The 17,903-nt window shown below is 35.3% G+C and overlaps 1 protein-coding gene across 1 annotated transcript in view; it reads left to right on the top strand.

Annotated features, from left to right (window-relative positions):
• Positions 1–14,867, top strand: part of LOC121409890 — a 39,051-nt gene extending 24,184 nt beyond the window's left edge. Inside the window, exons 5-10 of the mRNA XM_041602067.1 lie at positions 584–719; positions 1,800–1,995; positions 5,753–5,949; positions 7,360–7,680; positions 10,179–10,269; positions 12,615–14,867. Of these exons, the coding sequence (XP_041458001.1) occupies positions 584–719; positions 1,800–1,995; positions 5,753–5,949; positions 7,360–7,680; positions 10,179–10,269; positions 12,615–13,179 (1,506 nt within the window). The 3' untranslated portion in view covers positions 13,180–14,867. The remainder of the gene's footprint in view (positions 1–583; positions 720–1,799; positions 1,996–5,752; positions 5,950–7,359; positions 7,681–10,178; positions 10,270–12,614) is intronic.
• The last annotated feature ends 3,036 nt before the right edge of the window (positions 14,868–17,903 follow it).

Below are 17,903 nucleotides of genomic sequence, written 5' to 3'. Positions count from 1 at the left end.
AAGTGAAAACGAACCAACAACCTACCCCAACACAACAACTTGAATGTGTATTGAAAGATATTTATCACGAAATATTAATAGGAGTTTCACAAAGTGGTCATTTTCATGTTTAATCTTTCATATTTGAACACACATTCATTGCAGGCATGGGGCTGTTTTGTTATGTTCTAAATTTTAAATTCATTTTTTTCGGGAAGTGTACCAGACTGCCTTCTGTATACATGTGCATGTATGCAAATTTGTGGCCATAAAACTTTTGATGTTTGAAGGTCATAATTCTAAGCGGAGGAAAAGCGATTGTTATGAGAAAAAAAAATGTTGGCAGTGGTATAGTCTGCTTCTAATTTTTCTAAAACTGGAAAGATGAGAATACATAAATTTTATTTGCTGGCACATGGTTTAGTTTGGCATGTAACTTAAAACCCAGTATCATGTCCTTACAGATTTTACAGCTCTTTCCTTTTTTTAAGTATGATTTTCCCAGTTTCAATTGAAAATATTTATAGAAAATGTAATACTGAAATAAATCACAACCATGTTGTTTCAGTATCATTTTTCTTTGTCATTGTTTGTTCTCTTATAGCATGATGTAGACTCCTTCATCGCAGAGCTACCCAATCATGACTTGAGTCCTTGTGCAAGGAATAATCTTGTGTGTGACCTGCCTCAAGAGTTGCAAAAGGCCATAGCAGCTCATGGTGCCGTGATTGAATGCCAGGGTGGGTCTTGATATGAATCTTATTGAAATAGATTTTATATGATGTGATTTATTAAGACTCCATATTTGTCAAATATTAACTTTTATTAATCCCATCCATTGCACTTTTACACACCTTCAGTTTCCCTTTATTGCAACACAACCATCTATCTTTCCTTTGTAAATTACATTTTTTGCAGCTTCACAATTCATACGAAGCAAGCCTTTTTTAAAAAATACTTAACCATATAAATGGTTATACAGGGCTCTTTAGAAAGAAGAAGAGTAGTGATTGTATGCTATAAATTGAGAGACTTTAGGGATCTTAGCCCCCCCCCCCCATGACCCTCACCTCCCCCTTCTCTTCTTGTTCCCTAAAACCAAATTTATGGAAAAACACACAGATGAATACTCATGTCTGGAGGGGGCATTAAGCGTTGCCCCTGTCTGTCCGTACGTCCGTCCACCCACATGGTTTCTGCGCAATAACTCAAAAAATATTGATTGGATTTAAAATAATTTGGTGTATAGGTAGATGACACCAAAATACAGGCTAAGTTTAAATTCTGAGTCCACAGGTCAAAAGTCACAGCTCATTATATGTGCAAGCTGGTTCAAAGGTCTAAATTTGTTCATTATATATATGTATATTAGTTTCTGTACGATATTGAATTCAATCATATTGAATGAAATTTTCATCGCATTGAGCGGGGGCATCTGTGTCCGTTGGCTAAGTCAAATTTCTAGATACAATTTTATTTCTATCTTATAAAGGAATCAAAATCATTATGTAAGAGAGAAGAAGAATTAAAACTATATGTACACTCAGTGCTGCTTGCATTTTATATTTTGTTGCTTTAAAGTACAAGTTTGCGCATCATTTTTCAGGTGGAATTATATATCAATTGTTTATCAATGTGTCTTAATTTCTTTGATGGTTTATTTCATGAGATTACTTTGATAGTATTTATTTTTTTTTGGGGGGGAGGGGACGTCATTAAGAATGAAAGAGATGATTATGGAGTGTAATTTTGAAAAATAACATCAAATATCATATCTTACACCTTGGACCGATGTGTTATTTTGTTTAAATGAACTATAGATCCAGAGCGATTAGAAGACCCTAAGACAACTGAACCATCAGGGGCTAGCATACAGGATCAGGAACAGTCCCAACCAGTTACAGAGACCAGCTACTCTGGAGCTAGTGGGGATGAGGCTGAGGTAGTTGGTGCCCGATTGCAGGGCACCGAGATAGCCACTCCTCCCACCCAGAGAATCAGACATTCCTCAACCAGGTATTGCTTAGGAAGCTCTTATGGTGATTGTGATGCATGAAGTGTATGGCGAGTGTGAGGTTGAAAAGGCTGCCGGAGGTTTTTGTGACAATGGTAATTAAGATGCACATTGAATGACAGTAGACACTAATTATTTTGGCTATTTTCCAGGGTTGTTACGTTTTCAAGCTCTGCTATTGTGATGATCCTTGCAACCATCCTATTTATTGTAACAGAAAATACCACTTAATGATTTTCGTTTGTGTAAGATATGTTTGAGGATTTATATACAAAACTATTTTTTATGATCTTGATGTCAAGTTTCAGATATGTATTTTCGTGTCCAGAATTTTGTTATGAAAAATGTTGCAAAAACCAATAAATGAAATGAAAAATGAAAAATGAAAAAATGAAATGATGATAAGGATAGTGATGGTAATGGTAATAATGATAATTATGTATGTCTTGTGAGGTTGAAAAGGCTGCTGGAGGTGTTTCTGACACCTATGATTACTGCGATGATGAGGTTAATGTGTAGTGATTGGTTCGAGTAGCATCATGTGACCAAATGTATTTCAACTATGGTGTTACGCAACATCAGACCTCGATATATTTTTCGCTATACCAATATTCTGACGTCATTTTTTCAGAAAATTGGATATTTAGCTAAACTTTCGGGTGCACCAGCCAGCTCTCTCTCTCCCAGGCAAGTCAAGATCAGCGCATAGATTTTGGTTATAAATTATTAAAAGTAGGATATAAAACAAACATATCAGGCGTTTCATTTGAAAGCATAATGGGAATTATTAATCCTCGGTTGCACTGACAAAACTACTATATTTCCCTCGGGGCTTCACCCCTTGGGGGAAAATAGTAATTGCCAGACCAACCTTGGATGAATAATTTCACTATACGTTCTCAAATCCTGATATATTTGTTTATTATGGATGTTGAGCATTGTGGCACAGTCGATTAGTCTCCAGACTTTGAAACAGAGGGTTGTGATACCAAGTATCAAAGCGCAGTTGAGTATATGCATGTGGTAACTGCGCTATATAAAGGGACAAATTGTTATTATTTTATTATGACGATTATCATGATGATGATTATTATAATGCTGATGATGATGATGATGGGGATGGTGAGGTCACTTGGTTAATGATAAGAATAATGGTGATGATGGTTTTTAGCAGTACTTATTATTGTCTTGATGGTGATGATTATCATGATAATGATTATGAAGATGATGATGATGATGACAATGATAAGTATGATGATCATGGTGATTATTATTATGATGATGATGATAGTGATGATGGTATTGACAGTGATGATGATAATGATGGTGGAGATGATGATGATGATGTTGATGGTGATGATGGTATTGACGGTAATGATGATGATGGTGGAGATGATGATGATGATGATGATGATGGTGATGATGATAAGGATGGTGGAGATGATGATGATGATATGCATGCAAGAAAAATGCCAGGGTTGCCATTGAGGAAGGATGAAAGCATATCAAATAATGCCTGAAATAATTCACTGATTCCAATAATTAAAATAATATCTCAAGGCTGCACAAGGATCCGTATTATCATTATGACTGTGTTTGTACAAGATTTTTGCGAAATTTCCTGACAAGAAACAAGGAAGTAATAGAACTGCTTATAATTCAAACCGAATTCGCATTGCGTACGAGACTCTATTTTCATGCCTCATTATTCAGATTTCGTGTGAAGAACCAAATTTGCTTGTTGTGCATGATTCCTTTTGATTTATAAAGGGATTGATAGTGAAAAGTCCATACAGTATTATTTCATTTATTGGTCTTTACAAATTCAAACATACACCTGTATGCAGTGAATATCTTTGATGGGAGGATCATAAAAAGCAAGGCTTGTACATGTAGATTTTGAACCATGAGGTCTGTGGTTCATGTCCTACTCTCGCACTTCTTGTCTGTGGCTAGGCATTTATCTCCATGCATTACTCTCCATCCAGGAGAAGTATTGGTTCCCAGTAGGAAGGAATTCCTTGAATGCTTGAGTGTAACGTCAGGGTAGTCATGCTAAATACTGGATGATGCATTAGTTTGTAGCGCATACAAACATGGTTTTAATGTTTTTATATTTATATGTTATTATTATTATTAGAAATAATATTCATGGAACTAAACCTGACTATTAAATATGTTAATATGTCATAAGAGAAAAATTCATTAATGGTATATTTGATGCACAGAGCTCTGGGTTTTCTTTCCTGACGTATTTATAAAAGCTTTTGAAAGTTTTTTTCTTATAGATCACTTTATAATCAGCTCACTTTAGTTTTGAGAATCACTTTCTTTGATGGATTTAGGTCACTTCCTGGAATAATATGTGATAAATTTATCGGCCTCCCAATCAAAATGATGAAGTGCTTGTATCAAGTACCAAATGGTAAATATTAATAACAGGACACAGTTCCACAATACGTGTAGGTTTGCATGTTATTAATTTCATATCTCCATCCATCATCTTAGTTGCTGTCCTTGTTCAATTCAGGATTTATGCCAATTTTTTTTGGCAGGCACTTCATACATAATTTGGAATTCTACCCTCTGCTGTCATGAAAATTGAGGCGTCATCTTGTGATTTCTCTACTCAAAACACAATGGATAAATATCAAACAGATTCCTGCTTGGCACCAGTGTGGTGATCTTAATTGTCTTGTCATTTATCCTGTATTATAATCGTACCAGTTTAAGGAACATGAAATAAAGAAATACATCTATGTACTGCTCTAAGAAAAAAACCCAACCAATTCCATAATGTTGGTAATCCAGACACCCCCCCTTACACAAAGCTTTAATAGCGATGAATACCAAATATGAAAGAACACCTTTGATTGGTCAGTATTGCGTGTGTAGATCTTGATTGGTCAGTTCATTTTTAGTAACGATTGATAGCTAAACATTGTATTACGGAGCCTCGATAACCCTTGCTGCATGAAATCTCTCTCTTTTTCCAGGGTTGTAGTATGATGGTTTCTGTTTTGAGCTATTAAGGTTACTACTTTTTTCAATATATCCTGCCTTGCGTGACTAGAGAAGATATTACTTTCATTATTTCATAATTCATATTTTGTTTATGTCTAAGAGATTTTGTTTCACTATCAATCTCTGCATGATTTTATTTTTTGTATGAAGTTTGATACGGATAGCTCCAAGGTTCAACAATGATGTATTGTGTCCAGTGGAAATAAAAATTTTAATTCTATGTCTTTTTTTTGGGGGGGGAGGTCATAAAAATGTTTCGTATAGTAATACTATAATAATATTCCCCAAATTCTCCTTGTTTAACATGAAGTCAGTGCATCTAATGTATAGTTGCAATATTGCCTCTTGCAAACATGTATTTTGGTAATCTAAGGTTCATATTGATTTTCATAGATTGAAATTATTGTCTATTTTATTTCTACTCATGAATAAAAATAGATTGCAGCTTTCTCACTCAATTTTTTTTTATGATATACTTTTTTTAATATCAGAAATGAATTCAAAGCTTAAAACTGAATGATCTTGAGATTTCACATCTTTTAAATGGGGAATTCTACCCAATCAAACAAGCTGATTGGAGAGAAAAACATCACATTTTACAAAAAAATCCTCTGAAGAAATTATACAAATCGTATGTTGTGTGTTTTTAATAAAAAATTTTGATGTCACAGAATCTCCCTTAAGTTAGATCCCTGTAACGTTCTATGTAGATGATGCTATTTTTTTCTTGTCTAGACCAAGGCAAAGACTCCAGAGACCTGACGTCATCATCTTTGACAGTGTAGGAGACCTTGATGAGATCGATCCATCCGTATGTCAAGTGCGCCCTCTATGCCAATGCCATGGTGATGGCAGTCGCGGGAGATGCGACTTGTTTGTGCACAGCGGCAGACGCAGACTGGGAGAACGAGATACAAGCCAAAATGAAGAGGGTAATATTCTTGATATAATTAATTTATTTAATTTGCTATTGATTTTCCAATTTGTGAGCAATGTGATAAATGCCAAAGAGGGTCTTTATAGTTCAACGTGTACATGTTTATATTAGTTGTGCATTGAAAAAGAATTAAAGTCCTATCTTTCAGTGAAATATATAAAGATTGTTTCAAAATTATTATGTCCGTATATTGTGTCCATTTTCATCTAATCATCTTGAAAACTGAAAACTTAAGGAGTTATTTTCTCTTTCTTTTAGATACAAATGAAGAAAAACTCAATAAAATTCTATCAACACAAAGCAAGATAATGATTTATGAAACATATATGAAGAACTAAAATTGTACTTCATAGCAATGGAAATGAAATTTGATATTGCCCCCTTGTGCTCCACAGACTTGTAACATGTCATTCCATTGGAAGGCGGAGGGGGGGGGGGAGGATGAAAAGAACAACATATGCTAATAAAGACAAAAATTGTGCCCTCAGGATGAAAACTTGGTATAAATGTTTTCAAACAGTCCTTAGCTTTTTTATCAAAATTTGATTGTTTCGCAACATTGGAATTTGAACACTATCACACACTAATCAGAGTGAAATCATATGAATGAACAGATTTCGAGAAATGAACCCTTCTATGATAAACAGCGGACACTAATTGTATGCCAAAGCGTGCGTACGTTCAGGAAAATTCTCTCTTGGTTGTGCACATACGCAATGCATTCCTCGGTACATATTCTGAAAGCACTGTCCCTTCTAAGTAATAAAAAAAGGGGGATAAATAGGCACTCGTAAAAGGGGTGGAGTGAAAGCAAAAGATTGAAATAGTTTGCTGTCTTTTTCTGAATTAAAGATCTGGGGGGACAAGGCCCTTAGATTCCCCTTGAATGGATCTGAATATATTATATCAGACTATTTGTATCACCTTCATGTATTTTACCCCGTAGTGATGAATTTGTTTCTTCACATAAGGATCATCATTTTTTCGTTTGCATTTTCACATAGGAAAAATGAATTATGGTTCACTTATTATTTATTTGATTTTGCACATTATTTGGAAGATGAAGATAAGAGCTACTGTTGTGGGTACATGTATGTCTGTCAGTAATGCTGCTAATTGCATTCATCTTGATGGGCATTACTCTCAACTTGTAATCGATTGCAAGTTCTGGATAATGCAAAATCAATCATTAGTAAAGCCAATTACTAGCAAATTGAAAGTGACTGTTTTGCAGCATGGACAATTAATTTTTGCAATTAAATTTGACCCATCAATTGTGACTTTGCATTTTAATTGCAAATATATTTTTGTCTATGAGAAAATATCCCCATTTCCTCTAGGTTTACAAAATACTTTCTTGGAAATCAAGGTTAAATTTATATGCATATTCATGTACTTTCAACAGACACCTTTCAAGACGTGAGTGATGCGAGCTCTGACACTTCCTCTTCCTCAGCTGCTAGCCCTGACTTCAGCGACATCAGCGATCTGGAGCTTGACCTTCCACTGCGGACGGCCTGGTCAAACCGTGGAGGCTGGTCATCACCGAATGTCAACCCCTCGCCATCATGTCAGGAAGGAGAGAGAGATATGACAGCGGGAGAGACGCCGGTCAGGGTATCCGTTAGGGAGGTCGTTGCTGAGATGGAGAGAGGACAGAATTCTGGGGAAGCTGCAGAGGGTGGAGCCGTTGGAGGACAGGCTCAGGACACCAACTTGTCTTCTGGTTAGTACCAGGGTAGTCAGAGATGCCAGTCTTCATGTATATCCCTGACTTTTGGCCCTGACATCTGCTCATTTCAGTCCTTTTCAGGCTTTATATTTTACAGTTTACGGAACATATTGGTCTTGGTGTGTTCGGGGGGGGGGGGGTTGTTTTATAAAGCTGTTTGTATGTTAAGAGTGACTGTAAGAAAGACTGATGAACCATTCTTACATGCTAAGTAATCACCAATGGACATTTAATGGTGAACATCGTTTTCCACAAGAAAGGATTGCCAGTCATTCTTAAAGTTACTCTAAAACTAACAGCTTTATGAAACAACCCCCTGTCTTCTTTTCAGGCCCAGTGAGCAAAAGTAACATGCATCCCTGGGTAGTGTTTCATAAAGCTGTTTGTAAAGTTGTGCGCACGACTTTAAGAATGACTGGATCATGTTTTTAGAAGCTAAATCAGCAGTATTAAGAATATATCATTTAGCAAGGTGTTCTTGGAGTCACTTGAAACTTACAAAATGACAAAAATTGAGTGATTGGGTTTTAGAAAGCAACATACGAAGATTATGCCCTGAAATTTTCAGCATGTTACATGCTTTACGACTATGTTTTATATCTGGAAGAAAAGAAGACACAATATATTTTCATTGGGCACCCAATCCCTATAAATTTTTACATAAAATCACAAAATATATCCTGTAAAATACATTTGCATTGCATATCCTCCACACCATAAAGTTTTTAGAGCAAACACATCTAGAAATGAATTGGAATAGGGATAGCCAAAGCTAAACGCAGGCTTTAAAGGTAAAAGACAGTAGCTGCAGCAAGCAATTATTACGTGAGAAAGTCTTTTAAATCAAGGTTAATTGTTAAAATATTACTATACATCTAAATCTGGTACATTAAGGTAAACTTATCTTTGTAAAGTCAAGAAATCTTAGCTCAAAATTGACGATTCTGATGATTACTAACACAGAAAAGCATGTGTGGGGAAGTGTATTAATATTGCTTCAAAAAAATACTCGACATTTGATGAAATTTCGTGCTTATTTTGCTATTTTCTAAAAAATTACGAATTTTTCTTACAGAGCTATTTGGCCCATATTTTGTATTAACATGTATACATACAAACACTTTGGTGGTAATTTCATTGGATTCTGTTCAAACTCATTTTGAGATAGTTACCACAACTGGTATCTATCTTTAAGCCATTCTAACCTGTTGGTAATGGATCAATATTAATAGTGAACTGCACTTGCGTATGAGATTGGAAGGAAAGTGTCATAAAAATTGTAATTTCCAAAGCAAAAGTCAATATTGGCTTGGATAATACAAGTTTGACATAGTGTTTTGCAAATCATCACACAGTTATTGGAGACAAAAATAAAAAATAGCAAAATAGGGAAATGAATCGGTCCTCAAAAAAAGCAAAGTGATGTCAAAGCCATGTAATTAATCCTCATCTAGCTTGTCTGAAGGGTTTTGTTTTATTTCCCAAGCAATTAATTTGCTGGTAATGATTACAAGTACTGAATGCCCCATCACTTTCGATGATCATCCCACATAACTCCCACGATATCAAAACCCATACATGGTTTTGTGTATTTGAAGGACATACATGGATATTATTTTTAAAATCCCAGATATACTTAAGAGGCTCATCATCCTTATTTATCTTCCTTGAAGAAATATTTGATGTAAGGATTGGTACTTGAATCATCATTGATAAACTTGTAAATCTTAACAGTGCTTTCAGTATCGTGTTATTAAAGGGAAATTTTATGTAAACAATAATACTCATCATGTTATTTTCTTATTAAGGGGAAGTCCATGCCAACAATCTTAATGCTGAAAATTTCATCAGAATCTGATGAAAGGGAGTATGTTACATGGCATGTTAAAAATTTGCTTTAATAATTTCACATAACAGTTGTATGCACATCCTAGTTGATATGCAAATGAGGGACTGATGTCACCCACTCATTATTTCTTTCATATTTAATGGATGATTAACATTGGGTTTACTGTAAAACTAAATTTGGTTCCTCCCTGAACATGTGGAATCGCTATATAGTTGAACCTGTTTTGGAAAGTTTCTTTATTGTCAAATGAAGAAATGATGAAAAAATGATATATTGTAAAATGAAGACAATAAAATACCAAGGAAATAATAAGAGTGTGACATCAACTTTCTCATTTGCATATGACCATAATGCATATTCTAGTAACTGTTTTGTGAAAATTATGCAAACTTTATTTTAAGTGTCTTAACTTTTTTAGTAAACATCCAATTTTGATATTTCAGTGTTACCTTGATAAAAACCAGACCTCCACAAAACACTGCAATATTGCCCCTTGAAAATAAGCATAAATTAATTTTCTGTATGACTACAAGTAGTGGGAAATACAGATTCTTGTCATGTCCAATGTGCATTTAATAAGCTTGAGGAGGAAATAGTGCTAGTTCCTTCTTATATCACTGGTATGCTTGGTTTCATATTTCAGATGAAGTGGTACCAAGAAATCCTGAAAGAAGCCAAGATGGTGCTGCAGACACAGGATGTATACTGACCTCTAATGGCCATGTTCATCCAAGGTAAGAACCATATTCACCACAATCGTGTGGTTTTTATAAGTATCTTATATTTGGTTGAAGATTGTCTTGAAAGGGCAATGATCCTCTGAGAAATTCAGGAATTGTTATTTCTGCGACATTTACCTCAGGCTTTATTTTGTCTAAGATATAGGGTTAGGCTTAGGGGTGCAGTTAGGGTTTTATGTTAGGTTTAGTGTTAACCCTAAATCTCTCCCGGGGTATTTTGATTCCCGTCATTCCGGGGGAGGGGTGGGCCATAACGGCCATGGATTGCGCAATCACAACGAAAATTTGCATGTTGGTAGAAAATGACGTAATCTACACAGTTGCATTGGTAAATTTCACTGAATTTATATATTTTTGTCTCACCTTCATAGCAGAGTGAGACTATAGGCGCCGCTTTTCTGGCAGCAGCATCAACATCAATTCTTAACCTTAAGGTTAAGTTTTTGAAATGACATCATAATTTAGAAAGTATATGGACCGAGTTCATAAAACTGCCAAAAGATTAATCAAGTATCACTGAACATCCTATTAGAGTTTCATGTCACATGACCAAGGTCAAAGGTCATTTAGGGTCAATGAACTTAGACCATGTTGGAGGAATCAACATCAAAATCTTAACCTGAGGTTAAGTTGTTGAAATGTCATCATAACTTAGAAAATATATGGACCTAGTTCATGAAACTTGGACAAAAGGTTAATCAAGTATCACTGAAAATCCTGCATGAGTTTTATGTCACATGACCAAGGTCAAAGGTCATTTAGGGTCAATGAACTTTGGCCAAATTGGGGGTATCTGTTGAATTCCCATCATAACTTTGAAAGTTTATGGATCTGATTCATGAAACTTGGACATAATAGTAATCAATCATCACTGAACATCCTGTGCGCATTTCAGGTCACATGACCAAGGTCAAAGGTCAATGAACTTTGGCCGAATTGGGTGTATCTGTTGAATTACCATCATAACTTTGAAAGTTTATGGATCTGATTCATGAAACTTGGACATAAGAGTAATCAAGTATCACTGAACATCCTGCGCGAGTTTCAGGTCACATGATCAAGGTCAAAGGTCATGTAAGGTCAATGAACTTTGGCCATGTTGGGGGTTTTTGTTGAATAACCATCATATCTCTAAGTTTATTGGTCTAGTTCATAAAAAGTGGACATAAGAGTAACCATGTATCACTGAACATCTTGTGCGAGTTAGAGTAGTTTTCAAATTCAGCACTGCTGCTATATTGAACCGCGTGATGCAGGTGAGAAGGCCAGAGGCATTCCACTTGTTATTTTGTACGAATTAATTATGCTTATTTATTCATGAAATCAAACTTTTTGCTCTGATTCACTAAATAAAGCTCCTAGAATGCTATTTTCCAGTGAAAATATTCTTTATAGCATTCGTAACAAATATGAATGAAAAAAATTCTGGTATCAAGACCGATTTCTTATGTATTTTATTGTTTTTTAAATTTCTTATGTTTTTTTTTTTTTACTTTTTTTTTTATTGTTTTTTCGACGGAAATCGTTCCAGACTTAATAATTCTGATCATAAACAAGGCAAAATTAATAAAGTGTAATCAGTAAAAGTATAAATAATGATACATTTATGGATTTTGGCTGAATACACAATTTGCATTGGATTTGTACATGAAATCACATTTATGAACAATTTTGGGTCTGACATGCACTTACATTATGTTGTGTAATGTTGTAATCGCTTACCCGGGCGTCACAGATTTGCAAGAGACTTGAAAGTAAAAATTCAGCGAGCGGTGAGGTCAAAAAGTTATGCGCAGCAGATATATCGCAAAAATTGTCGAGGGGGGCCATAATAAAACTTGGATAGTAGATGGAATGGGGGACCTGCATATTATGCTGCAGTCGGAGTTCACATGGTAAGGTCAAAGGTCATTTTCAGGTCAACGTTAAAGTTTACATGCAAGACTGTTATGAAACCTAACTCTGCAACCGTAAGTCACTTTTCAACCAAACTTAGATGGACTTGGGGGACCTGCATGTTATGCTGCAGTCGAAGGTCACATGGTAAGGTCAAAGGTCATTTTCAGGTCAACATTAAAGTTTACATGCAAGACTCGTATGACACCTAACTCTCCAACCGTAAGTCACTTTTCGACCAAACTTGGGTTGTATGTGCACTCCGGAGACCTTCATGTTATTGCATTCAGAGGTCACATGGTATGGTCAAAGTTTATTTTGAGGTCAACATTAAAGATTATGGGCAAGATTTTATGACAAGTGTTATTCCATCCCAGTCATTTCACAATGAAGAATTTTTTTATTTCAATATCTTTGTGTTCTTTTACTTCTTCATATCTCAGATCAAATGTGGAACCAAAATGCTCAGTTTTCAACTGCTCATCTCAGGCAGCCACTGCTGTTTACGTCCGTTGTAAGCACTGCAACAGAATCTTCTGTCAGAGCTGTGTCCATCATTCCTCAAGCGCTCGTCGTTGCTACAAACGTCCTCGTGGTCATAGCTTTGTTCTCATCCCGCATTCTTCATCTCAAGCCCACTCGTCCTCCAACAACAACAACAGCAACTGTGATGCCCCTTCGGCGGTCGTTTCTCGGGGAAGTCACCGACATAGAAGGCATCACCACCCTGGCTACCATCACCACCATCATCATCATGCTGGTAGTCGGCATCATCAGCATCACTCCTCATCTCGACGTCACCATCATCATCAGCACTCGTCACATCACCATGACAACCCGGAATACCCCCAGCATCAGCACCTGCGGAGAGACTTCCGTCGTAGCAGGAGTAGAGGTCAGCATAGGTCGGGAGGTCAACAGGAGTTTGAAGATGGTCATGTCAGAGTGCAGAGGGAAGGGAATCATTCTCGAGCAATGGAAAGATTCTTTGAAGATCTGATCATCTAAATGCTCCTTCAATTTAAAGGCGAATTATGTAATAGGAGATGAGTTTTTTTTATAGACACTTTGAAGAATGAAGATGAAGTCTTATTTTCATCTGAACATATTATTCCATTATTGTTTTGCTTGTTTGTCATTTATTTCATTTATTCAATCATCTATTTATTTCTATTTTCATTTATTTATATATTCATTTATCAATCCATTATATTTTTATTTAAAATTCAACAGGACAGTTCTATCAGGGTATGAAGTACTGCTATATTTGAGGCCTTGTATAACATATGAAAGACTTTAAGGCCACCGCACACCTTACAACTGGTCGTGATCCGATTTCGGAACAAATCACATTTGGCTCATTTTCTGAAAATGTGAATGGAACATATCATTTTATTTGAGTTTAAAATTAATTGAAAGAGTAAAGGCCAATTCAGTTTCGAATCGTAGCCAATCGTACAACTGCTATGACGTCATTACGACTAGATATTAAATTTGCCTTTATTCTAAGAAGGATGATAGCATATTCACAGATTTGAGCATAGGTATTCGTGTGATGATTGAGAACATTACACAGTAAGATATTCCATGTCTCAATATTAGCATAAAATTCTACTACGTTTTATTCCAAAATCGGGTCGTGGACTAATCGTAAGGTGTGCGGTCGCCTTTACATGAAAACCTCATACAAACTGGATACTATTTAGTGATTATTGGTAAACAACAAAGCTTTATCATATGGAGTACTGTAAAATGAATTGACATTGATTGCATTCAGGGACAAGCCACATGGGTAAATCATGAGTTCATCTATGTATACTCTAACTATTTTGATTGGGTTCATTTCTTTGTATTCAAAAATGCAAAATGAATATTACACAATAAACCCAAAAGCAAAACTGAAATGAAATTTGAAAGTATTCATCTGCTATCATCAAAAGATTCAGAATTATACCACTGAACATTTAAGATTCAGTGTAGATCTTATGTAGTCTCACAATAATGACGACGAATTTCTAGGTCAAGAGAGTTGACCATGTTATTTCAATCAAGTGTGTTTAAAAGACGACCTGTCTGCAAAGAATTCATTTTGGACCATGAATATGGACCCAATCCGCAAAGACCAGTGTCCTTTTAAGACTTTAATATCTCCTTGTCTCTTTTATAGATTTCTTTTTATATGCTCCAGAGCTTGGGTCTTGGTCCCAAAAAAAAATCAGTTTTTATAGAATTTTTTTTACATATGTTATAATAATAATGGCATATTTACCAGGGTAGCCATTTCAATTTTGAAAACTTCTCCCAGCCTATTAATATTATCCGGCTAAGCTAGGCTATCGATATTGGCTACCGATGAAAGAATATACGTGATAAGGAACACAATAATTTCAGTAACGATAAAATAAGTGATGCAGCTTTGTATCTCGGTTAGGCAAGCACTGACATTTCCCTCTTAGTTCCACCCATGCCTTAATTTGGTTTGTCATAACCATTGGCACCTTAACACCCCCACCCCCCTTTCAGTTAAATTATAAGTTATGTCATACCTACATGTACTCTATTTATTCTGATTAACAATTTATAATCTCTAAGACAAAATTTTTGTCCTAGCTTTACTCATTTTGTAAGTGTACTTAAATTTCTTATACTATATGCAAACCCTTCCTACGCAAGAAGACAGATCATGAATAGAATATCCCATGAATATTTTGTATATGTTGATAATATATGAATGAATTCATATGCCAATTTGCATTGACGTACGCAGGTGTTTTTAGAATCCCAATTGGCTTTAATGATCAGACACAACCCGTCAAGTAATGTATGTGTATTGCTACCAAAAGCCCATTATTTTGCTGAGGTTGAAATTACATGAGAACAAAATGAAAATGTCTCTCAATCAAATCAGGGGCCCATTTCATAACACTTGTCTTAACAAATTTGTGATAAGCTACTGATATCATTCAATATAATGGGCACATACAAAACTTGATAGATATCTGGACTGCTATGAGAGACTTGGTTGTTTCAAGAGGACTGCATTGTGACTATACCCGAGGGCTTTGGCAGAGGGTATGGTTTGGCTGATGTGGTGCACATGTAAAGCAACAAACATGTCTTAAAGATCAAAGCAGTCCATACATCTTTTACGAACCAAATTAATGTTAAGATTTTTAAAATAGTTTACTAGGTAAGATCTATTGCATTTAAGTGAATAGCTTTATTAGATCTGAACTGGAATGTTAAATCTAAATCGAGGCTAACCTAAATGTTAGTCAGCTTATCAAACTCAAATATCTTGTATACATTAGACTTACCTTTTAAATGCTCTTGGTGCCTTTTTCCAGCCTTGATGAATGATCATCAAAGGCTAGTAGAACAAAAAAAAAGTTTTTTTTTTTTTACAGTATCCAATGAAATATTGAGGATAGAACAAGCAGAAGTAAAGAATCTGTATTTCTTCATTGATAGGCCATCTTTGTGTTTTTAAGAAGTGTGCTTGTGTGCAAGTTGTCAAAAATGATTAATGTACAATGTCATTGTGCTGCCTATTTCTTCATCTGCAAAGCAATCTGATGTACAAAGCAACTTTTTTACATGTAATCAGTGGGGATCTAGCTGGGAAAATTGAACTATTTCTTTTACTAGATGGCAGTGGTCATCAATCTTTTTAACTATGCCTGTTGCCCTTGGTAAACTCTGTTGTTTGTTGCTTTGCAGGCATGGTCAAATACATGTTTGAATAATCACTGGATTATTCAAATTATTCAACATTCTTAAAGAGAATTTTTTTACTTTATTTCTAAAAATGAATCACACCAACTGCCTTATCGATGTATTTCCTTTGATGTATGTATGTATATATATATATATATATATATATATATACACTAATGTGAGGACAAACAAAATATATTCAGGTTGGAATCCATGCTTACTTTGAAGATATCGGTAAAGCTTCAGCTCCTATCTTTCTCTCTGTATTAAACATGTTTGTTCATTGTAGTTGATTTAGTCGATATCATCCCGTTGAAAGTATACACCTTGTGGTCTTGTGTGTGAACTATGAATAATATCAATGTTTTCCCCCCTTCTGATTAATATTTTTGTGATGGTTATTGAAAAGGATTTAATAGATAACTGCATGCATGTAATGTATAAGTAGCAAAGTCTCTGTATATCTTTGTTGATGCTATTGAGATATATGATTTGTAATTAAAACAAGTTGTTTAGTTAAGTATCTATTTGTGAAAAGCTAAGTTTCATTCAAAAGGAGCCAGGCTGATAGCAGAAGCCTTATTTGTGAATAAGTGTTAAATCATAGCTGGTAATGAATCTCGTAGATATAGGGCTGTTCATTCTTCGCTATACCATATTGTCTTTTAAAGTCATACTTTAAATTTCTCTGTACCTGAATATGCAATACTTTTATGAAACTGATTTACATATAGATGTTGTAATAGACTGTTGTGGATCTTTATTTGATGTTACTATTCATATTTCAATGCAATAATGCATTTCTTCGATATAACCAAAGTAACGTTCATGTACCAAATTCTTTCAAAGCAAAAATATTTGACAAAAGTGCCGATCAGTGTCTAGAGCAGGTTATCTTCATGTAGCTTGTTATTTATAAACTTACAGTTTGTATACTGTATTTATCTCTTGTGGGGATGGTATTAATCCTTTCAGATTGAAATATATTGTATTAATCTTAGATTAACTTTCTTTACTGGAGTGATAATTAAACACTGCTGTACTCTAGACTTTTAATGAGTTTGTGTTCAAGTTGCTATTTTTTTCTCCATACTTATACTTGGTCAACTATGGGAGAGTGAATGTTGATATTTGCTTGTGGGGGGGGTGGGGCAGAGTTGATTTGAATGGGTTTGCACTGGATCATGCTTGGTTGATGGCAGATGAAAATGTATGAAAACTAAGTGACCATAGCTGCTATTGTGAATGGGATTCTCGCTTTTCCATTGGTTTATCTGTATCTTTTTCATATTTTAACCAATTTTGGGTTTTTTTTTTTTGATTTATCATAGATTTGAGTCCTGTTTATCACTAAAATATGTAATGAATACATGAAAGGTTCCATGTTAACCGGTTGGAGAGTGAGCCCGCACATATGTGACTAAGAGTCTGGAAAATATGTGCTACAGCAAAGTCAATAGTCTCAAATGTGTTAAACTAGGTTCCATCAGGCCATCAATGGTTGTCATCACATGGTCCAACTCAGCAATTATACCCAACATTCATGAGATAGGCCCTTCTCACATGCTGTGGCCAAGTTGTGGAATACCTTCCCAGGTTGCGATATTCTGACCTCGTCTGAATCTGCATGTGACGGGCATAGTATCACGAATCAACAATATCCATTTCAGTTAATACATACATTAGAAATAAGGTGATGTGAATTTATTGATACATGAAAATCACAAAGCTGTAATTCTGTAATTTCAGCAAGAATTAGTATTTCACATTTTATTAAACCTCATTAGATTGGGGTTATTTTTCTCCAGAACAGAGGGATCGATGCTGTTCTGAAGTTATAATGTTTTTTTTTAGTAAAATGCGCAAGTGACCATTCTTGGTCACTTTGCTCTTTTGAGGGGTGGGGGCAACTTCAACATGTGCCTCGGGTGTTGCATTGATAAACCACTGTGTAACCACATCCAGTAAGGTAGAGTGATAAAACCATGGCCCTGGGAAGCACTGAAGCACCCTCA

Source organism: Lytechinus variegatus, chromosome 1 (genome assembly GCF_018143015.1).
Source record: "Lytechinus variegatus isolate NC3 chromosome 1, Lvar_3.0, whole genome shotgun sequence".
NCBI classification, from domain to species: domain Eukaryota; kingdom Metazoa; phylum Echinodermata; class Echinoidea; order Temnopleuroida; family Toxopneustidae; genus Lytechinus; species Lytechinus variegatus.
This window is presented reverse-complemented; position numbering and strand designations above follow the sequence as displayed.